General features: G+C 32.8%; 1 protein-coding gene across 4 annotated transcripts in view; it reads left to right on the plus strand.

Annotated features, from left to right (window-relative positions):
• Positions 1 to 9,405, plus strand: part of LOC106883074 (protein prune homolog 2) — a 120,744-nt gene that overhangs the window by 95,109 nt on the left and 16,230 nt on the right. For all 4 annotated transcript variants that reach the window (XM_052974338.1, XM_052974340.1, XM_052974341.1 and 1 more), the window contains exon 11: positions 5,325 to 5,432. In XM_052974338.1, the coding sequence (XP_052830298.1) occupies positions 5,325 to 5,432 (108 nt within the window). The remainder of the gene's footprint in view (positions 1 to 5,324; positions 5,433 to 9,405) is intronic.

Consider the following 9,405-nt stretch of genomic DNA (forward strand, 5'->3'; position numbering starts at 1 on the left):
GTCAGCAATAAGTGTGTAAACAAGTGTTTGTGCATGTGAACATAAATAATTGATAGTGCAAAAAATTAATTCTAATTACATTATATAATTAAAGACTACGTTAAAAACAATATCTCTCTTTACAGTAATTAATAATTCAGTTTTTTCTTCTTCATTTTCCTCTCTGAATATTTGAGTGTATTTTTTTTTTTTTGATAATATTATTCAACTCACTTTAGGGAAATAACCACTTTTAATAACATCAGACATTTTTTTTTTTTTTTGAATATGCTCAGAAAACATAAAGTAGTATTTTCCAAACTTGCGACTATCATAAAAGTGTATTTTCTTCTTCTTCTTTCATCTCTAACTCATAAAAACCAGGGCTCTATGCAAAACATTTGTTTGAATTGTGACATCATAATGCCACAGTTCTATATTTCATTATTCATTAATCTTAATCAGAATTATCATATCAACTTCTTTAACAACAGAATTCTTTTAATCATCACTCGTTTCTATTATGTCCAATGTACTTTGTACTCCTTGGAGTGATGGTGTTAGATTACTTAAATCTCGAGAAAGCAGAATTGTTCCAACTCATTTATTGAGAGAAAATAAATTGTTTTTCATCAAATTTGGACAACATTTAGTCCAAACAACCTCTAATAAATCTGAAAACAATATGAATTGAAATGAAATTACAAAAACTAAAAGAAGACCTGTTAGAAGGGTGAGGAAAGAGAATGACTCCCTTTACATTTTTGGAAGTGGTCTTTTATATAGGCACACACATGGCTGTAGGGTTAAGAAGCCTGCTTTGCAACCACTTGGTTTCAGGTTCAGTTCCACTGCACAGCACCTTGGGCAAGTGTCTTTTACTACAATTCCAAGCTGACCAATGCTTTGTGAGTGAATTTGATAAACAGAAACTATGAGGAACTCTATTGTGTGTTTGTCCTCCTCACTGCTTGACAACTGGTGTTTGTTTGTTTACACCCTTGTACAAGACTTTTAAGAAATAAAAAAATAAATTCTGAGGTTGATCTTTTCAACTAAATCCTTCAAGTCAGAGCTCCAGTATGGTCACAGCCCAGTGACTGAGACAAGTAAAAGATGAAGAATATTCTAGCAATAACGTTTTTGCTATTTGAAGAGCCGTAATGCCCTATACAACAAAATAACCAGAGTTCACATGAAGGAGTTGGCTATCTCCTAAGTGACTCTTTTTCTTTACACTCTCTTCTACAATTATGTTAGATATTCTTTCTCTGAATAATTGTTACAAAATCAATAGTATCCACATTTGATTTAAGCACTGATTTTTACACAAACCTGTTGAATTTCTATAGATCTATTCTCAATGTCAGGTGGGGATGCAGTTTAAAGAAATACCTCTTTTGTATTTCAAAATTAACAATGTAATATATACATTTGTTCACATTCAAAATTAGAGAACGGACACAAGAATTTTCCATTATTCTGATTCTGAACAGCAAACAATATACATTGAATAATGTACTAGGCCCAAGTGAAAAATTGGACATAGTCATAGCTTTGAAGAACAAGGTGAAATATTCTTAATCACTCAAGGTTAATCTGGAGCTAAATACTAATCAACTAACTTCATACTTAAATAGATTTAATTAGTTATCAGTTTCATAAACTACTCTATAAAATATCAACAAATATTCTATACCTTACTATAATGGGTGTTATGTCCGATCCTGTTTTGATATCTTGTTGTTCAGTTCTTTCACAAGAGACTTCATAAAAGAAACAGCCAAAAGCCTTCCACTTATTATTATTCCATCTTTTTTTTTTGTCTTTTATTCAGACATATTGTATCCTGGACTCCATCATCTAATGTATCTTTTAGATTTTTTAGGTAGGCAGGGCTATCTGGCTGCTGTCTCTAGTAAATCAGTGATAGCATAGAGGCTCTCTTGTTAGATGTGTTTAGAGAGATTTTCTATAATAGGATTTTCAACAACAGTATCTTATGTATTAAACCTCCATGTCTTCCACACCTACAGAGGCTATACTTACAGCCACACTCTTAATTTCATATTGGAAGTCAGAAAACTAATTGCAGGAGATAAATGAAACAGTAACTCGCTTTTCAGAAGCCTCTCTCTGTTTCTCTCTCTCTGTCTCTCTCTCTCTCTGTCTCTCTCTCTCTCTCTCTCTCTCTCTCTCTCTCTCCTCCTCCCTGTGGAGATGGTTTACTATTTTGTTAAATGAATAACCTATTTGTGATAATCCTGTTGACGATAATCATATCAACGTTTTACTATTTTTACATAAGCGGACACTGAAACCTGCCTGTAAGTACTTCCTACTGTTTCTATGAGGACCAAAGCACATCCTTGATGTTTATTTCTCTTCAAGTGACACTCATTAAGTTTCCCTCATTTCACCTTAACTATACTCTGCAGACTTTTATCTTTGTTGGGATTTTGCAAAGGGAAGAGAGGGATTATTAACAACTTCCTGTCTGATATGTTGAAAGATTGATCTTGATTAAACATTTTGTATGAAAAGCACAGTTTCCGTGTGAACTTCTTTACCTTGACATCTGCTCCATTGATGATACTGGAAACTTTCGACTTGGGAACTAAAAAATCACTAAATGGCTTTCAAAGATTTCTCTTTTTAAAATCATAATTTCCTGCCAGAATTAGACATTTCTATATCTTTGATGTTAAGCAAGTAAATTTATAGATAAATTGTTATTTATCTTCACTACATATCAAAGTTATTTTATAGATTTTAACATAAAATTTAAAGAACAAAATTATATTTTCATATACTTTACACTGACTAGAAATTTCACAGTCGTTTCCGGCTGCTGTTTCACTCAATATTTCCTTTAAAAGAAGAAAAAAGAAAGAAAAAAAAACAACCAACAAACAAACAAATCTTCTCAATTATCCAAAATCCAAACAGCTTCCTGTTGTTGAATTCCATGTAGTAACTGCAACATAAGTTTCATATTATTTTCAATTTAGACATTTTCAATAGTATTTTAATAAGCTACTTGATATCAATTTGCTTGTTAAGTGGTTATTTTGAGATTACTCCAAATTAGAGTTAACACAAACCTCAACTATTACAACTCAAATCATTATTTTAACATTCATTTGAAAAGGTAAGATGATTTTCTTCATGTTAAATAGTTCCTGTGAATTTAATTTTTTATTTTACCATTTTAGTGTATTTTAAAAAAATAACGGAATTTTTTTTTTTTGTAGAATAAGTTTTATGAGGTATGTTAAATGTTTGGTGATATTAAATGGCCAGAGAGATGTTATTCTATGGCTGTAACAAGCCAAAAGCAGCACAAGAGGGGTTATCATTAGCATGTCCGATAAAATGCTTTGTAGCATTTCTTCCAGTTTGTTATGTTCTGAGTTCAGATTCTGCTAAGGTCGACTCTGCCTTTCATCTTGTCAGGTTTGATAAAATAATTACCAGTCAAGCACTAAACCAACTAGAACCCTCCCCACAAATTTTATGCTTTGTGCCTAGAGCAGAAAGGATTATTATTATTATTATTATTATTATTATTATTGTATAAGCACAGAGTTAATTAGTTTATGACTAGTATTTCATATCTCAACCAGATACATTACATTATCTTTATTCTGACTGATTTGAGTGCATCAGGTAAGGAAGCAGCAACATTCTCAGAAATAGTAAATTTCACTATTTATATTTTGTCTATGAAAAAAATCTAATCTGTTTCTTTCAAGAGTTAAAATAAGACTTAAATTCCAAAGATTGGTACTTTGTACTGAATGGTAGCTGCATTACTACATTGAAAAGCTAGTATCTTGTAATTAAATATCTACAATAAAATATCAAAGAAAGCTTATAGGGTAGTAATAGCTTGATGATTGAAACCCATTCTACTAGAAAAGCAGGCTTCCACAGTTTTTTTCTTTCTACTTCTTGCACCAGTCAACATGTATTTCATTCCTCAATGAACACAATAGATTTACTTTATGTTGGTGACTTAAAATTGAAATTTCTAAATATAAACTTTTTTTTCTGCTATAATTATTGCAAACTATTTTACTGCTTTCATTATATTTTTACCAAACATACAACTGATTTTCAGCAGTATATAATATTTACAAAAAAAAAAAATAAATAAAAGCACTGTAGTTAACTAGTTTTTCCAACTATGCAGGATACATTATTCATATAGTAACCCAAGCTGGTGTAGGCATCTTATCTTCATAAAATCAAAAAACCATGACTTTGAGAGAAACAGTTTTCCACATTCCAAATTTTTGAAGCATGGAATAAGCTACCTTTGTTGTTTGTCAGCTGTTGGGACTCAGCAGCCTTCAAAAATTTCCATTCTTCCAGAAACTCACCAACACTACACCGATCTTGCATATATGCAGCCTCTTCTCCCGTTTATCACCTTTCTCCTGTTCACTTCTTTCTTATTTTCCAGTCTTCTCTTTTTATCTTGTCTTCTATACTTTTAGGAGGTGCCATTGCTGTCTTTCTTCACTTGACTTATTCTTGCTTTTCTGTCCCCCCCCCCCAAGTTCAGGTCTTGTGTTTTATAGAAGAAAGGATTATATCACCAAATGCAGTCGTGGACTAACTCCTGCCCTAAATAAGCATAATAAAAGTCAGACCCCTCAAGCACGAACAGTTTCAGTGAATGAATTCCACTCTGACCTATTCTTCCAGGCTTTTGTCACAACTATTTCTTGTACCAGACATTACACTCATTGATGAATAAACCAATCAAAGATGATTCTTTAGACTTGCAACTATGAATTTCTATTTGTCTAATTCAAAGAATTCTGTCTCGACCCCTGCATGGATATTGTCCAGAAGATATTCTATTTCGTATAGTGATGGCATTGTTTTTGTCTTGCTATTTTAACATATTATCAACCATCTGTAATATAAACATTTTAAATGGATAAGCCTCTCTTGAAAATATCAGCAAATAGATAACAGCCACAAATTAGGAAATAATAGTGTTTGTACACAAATGCTGTATTTGGCATCAATAGTATCTGTCATAGTTGCACCATGTTGCAATTGCTTTGTATAATCAAATCATCTTTAATCAGCAGAGATATAACCCTTGGAATCATCAAAAACAATTGACAATATTCCATTCTTTATTATAACCAAAATTTCCTATCAATAATATGATCAAAATTGTTAATTGATTTCTAACAAAATTATTAGAAATCAATGTCTTCAAAACAAAAAATGTCTTCCTAACCTTCAAAGTAATTTTTTTCTAAATGTCGTCCGTCTCTTGTTTAGAACCTGTGGCACTGATAGTTGTCTTTTTCTGTTTCTAGTCGGACAACAAGGTTCGAGCTGAAGGACTTCATCAAGTACAACACAAGAATGCTTCATCATCCAAGTTACAACAGTGTGTTGATCATCCATTAGCAGAAACTACAGACGTAAGTATCATTCTCACCAACTCTTTTATCTTTATTCAAAGTAGATCCTAAAAGAAATGATTTCAGTTTAGTTTTGAAATATTAATGAATCTTTCACACAAATCAACTATTTATTATATTTGACTTGTCTGTTGATATTTCGAATTGGTATAATAATGCTAAAGATGGAAGAGTAAGGCTGCTTGATAATGCTCAATGGATGAACTTCTGGGGAGGGAAAATTGTACCAAGCACTTATGAGTATGTTTTGGTTATTAGGCAGCACAGAGCTGATTAGGGGAGAAGAGAAACCAACTGAATTAAGGGTTTGTTAAGAAGTTGATGAGATCACAATATCTTTAAACAATGATACAAACTGTTTTGACTATATCATTACATTTCTCATAATCAATCACAGCAAAGCCGGAACATTCAATAAGGCCGTGATCTGTGTTTCATTGATTATTATTTTCAGAGCAGGAATCCATTCAATCAAAGAGGACTGATGCAATAGGGTCTGAAAGTAGTAAAGTCAATATTTTCTTCATCCATTTTCTATATTTGGTCGGTTGAAATAGTTGACACGACTCAAAATGACTGCATTTAAAAAAATAAGAAAGAAAGGAAGAAAGAAAAAAAAAACTTGATTTTAACCCAGCAAGGTTTAACTAAAGCTGTTAAAGACTTGGAAGGAATTAATAATTGTTGTTATTGGCAATGTGGTACAAAGCGCAACCAGTCTTTCCCAGTTTGACTCTGCTAATATGTCTACACAGTTAATTAATTTTCTTGCTGTCATTCTTATCTGCTACAAATGGTTCCTGGTTTCCGACTTAAATACACTTTCTTTTGTTTTTTCTCTCCTTTTCTTTTCTCTCTCTCTCTGTCTCTCTCACTCTCTCTCTCTCTCTCTCACTAGCCACTGCTGAGAATACAAGTCCTTAAATAAGTATTCAGTGAGATAAACAGAAATGTCTCTATATTTAGATCTTTAGAAGCAAGTCATAAGAATTTGACTTGTATTAATAATTCATAGTTAGGATATTGGAAATCAATCCTTCCCTACCTGTTATATATCTGTGTCATGTCTTGCACTAAGTTGAATAATAAATTTAAGATGAGTTCCATTAAACTAAATTGACAAATGTTTGAATAAATATATGATTTTATGTGTTCCTATATTTTATAAATGAAAGAAATCTTCCATTTTTACTGATCATTAAGTAAAAAAAAAAACTCTCTATAAATCGGATGAGACACATTAAGATAGGAACTTGTGTTTTAAAGATGTTTTTTTCTTCCATCTTCTTTTTTTATATTGTGTAGGAGGAATTGTGTTTGGGATGGAATCTGATCTAGTGCTGAGTGAATTATCTGAGTTATGGATAAGTGTACTATTTATACAAAAGAAAAGAAAAAAAAATGAAAACTAGCTAAAATCAATACATTTAATCAAGTGAGCTTGTGTTATGCTGCTGTCTCAATGTGTGTTTGCTGTTAGGAATCAAAACAGTGAAGAATAAAAGTTACTAAGGCAACACAATGTGTTTTAGAATTATATAATTGGTGGATGAGGAGGTTAATCACCTAAAACAGGAATGTCTTCTGGGGAAAATAAATATTTATTGGCAGTTTTCCTATTTTTCTGACAATGTGTTTGCTGCAAAGGCTATAAGCATGCTTTATTCCCATCTGCTAATTAATGAGACATACAAATATATTTATATAAATAAGTGTTTTAATACCAAGTGACATAAAATAATTATTGTGTCCTCCCCACACACACACACACACACTGATGTTAGCTTTCATCTAAAAGCTAACATTACAGGCTAAATGATGATTGTTTCCTCTTGATATTAAAAGCATTTATTTAAACAGATTTTTACTTGAAAGCTTTTTGGTATTGTTTTAATATTAAGGTGTTATAGTTGTTTTCAATGGAGCAGGAGAGGAGGGGAGATGAATCTGCATCTTTAAAAGACTCTTGAAATTTTGCTTTCTTGCATTCCATCTGTCTTCTCAGTAAATGTTTGTTAACCTGTGACATTTAACCCTGGTATATTTAAATTTCAATTAATTTTCTTAAAGAATTAAGAAAAGACAAAGATCATTAAATGAAAATGAGTGTGAGAGGTGAATGAAAGAGATAACAAATTGAAAATAGATGAGAGTAAGAAGAAAAATAAAATGTGAGGAAGAGAGGGGAAAATAATGCTGAGTCATAGAAAAATATTTAATCATTAGATGAGCTTCAGTTTGTTGGATATCTCTGAGAACTGATTGTAAAATACAATAAACTAATTATTACTTAACAAAATTAGAGAAGGAAGTGTCCGATTGCATTAAATTTAGATAATAGAAATGGGAATTTTGGATTCTTCTGTTTTGTTCATGTCTTGGCCAAATGGAGAACAATAGCATTGGATACTGGAAACTCTGCAAAAGGAAGGAATAAACCATGAATTATGGGTTACAATTGTACAAAACAAAATATCTGAATGTTTGGTTAATTTCTAATTAGAGACGTAACCTGACGGCTTTCAGTATGAATGGACTCCTCTGCAAAAACTATCCAAAGCACCAAATGAAACAGATTCTAAGTTTACAACCAGAGACATTGAACATTGAATATGGTAGAAGTATTTATTAAGCTGAGCACCAACTTTATACAAGGTGTAAATAAGCCTCACTATAAAATCTGCAATATTCTACAACCATTGACCTACAACTGAGCTAGATGCCTTAAATGTTATTCCATTATGGTGGCTTCTGAAGACAACTGTTTTGTCTACCCATTGCAATAGAATATAGACAGATATAACAGTGAAAATAGATTTTATTCCATCTCCAATAATCACTGCTTCTTTGAACATGTTGACTCTACACAACAACATCTAAACAAAAAAGTACTTGTATCACTTGTGTTTTGACTCTCAGATGTCTTACTAAACTCTTTTCTCAGAAGCACCTTGTTGCTATCAGTGCAAATTAAACAAATTAACCCCTCTCTCACTTATCTTTCTACCCCCACTCTACAAGGGTCTGTCTACGAAGCTGCCAAAATTGCTCTTCTTCTGTAAACATTCTCAAAACAGTTTCCATCTATATTAATGTCTATTTTCGGTTAATTGACTTTGTCATTAGCTTTGTCATTGTGTGTGGCAGTAATTTCATTGGATATTATTCAGTAGGAAGAAGCTTTGCTATTGTCATAGAATGGTTTGAACTATAGCAGTTTGATGGAAGGCCAACAACCACTAAAATTATGCATAAAACACTTTATTACAATAAAGCAATAATATATATTTTTCTCCGTTGTGTCTGTCAATTCTATTGTATTGGGTTGGCAAAATGGCTGTTTCCATGCACCACCATCACAAAAGAATAGCATTTAAGCTATCTGTTTCTAGAATAACATAGCTCAGCTGTGGGTCAAAGGTTTGTAGAATGGTGGTGGGTGAGGCATTTGTTGTAACATTTAAAACATCTGTGTAAGGAATGATATTTTGACATGAGGAAGAAGAGCAGCAGGAAAGACATAGGAATCGTTCTGGACCAAAGAAGAGAAAGTTAAGTAATCATCATCACCATTTGACGTCTGTTTTCCATGCTGTCATGGGTTGGACAGTTTGACTGGAGCTGGTAAGGCCAGGAGGCTGTACCAGACTCCAGCTGTCTGCTCTGGCATGGTTTCTACAGCTGGTTGCCCTTTCTTAATGCCAACCACTTTGCAGAGTGTTCTGGGTGCTTTTTAATATGGCACCAGCACCAGCAGGGTCCCCAAGTACCTTGCAAGACAAAAATCCCTCAATTGGGAGGAGAAGGAAATAGTACTTAGGAAGTGTGGCTTTGTGCCAGTTGCGAGATTCAAGGTGTAGAAGGGACAGAGATGAAGGTCTTGCTGCAGAGTCAGCAGGAGGGTGAATTGAAGAGTAAGGCAAAGAGAGGAACAATAGTGGGAGGGAGGGAGGGAGGATGGCAAAGATGTGTC

The sequence above is a fragment of the Octopus bimaculoides genome, chromosome 18 (genome assembly GCF_001194135.2).
Source record: "Octopus bimaculoides isolate UCB-OBI-ISO-001 chromosome 18, ASM119413v2, whole genome shotgun sequence".
NCBI lineage: Eukaryota > Metazoa > Mollusca > Cephalopoda > Octopoda > Octopodidae > Octopus > Octopus bimaculoides.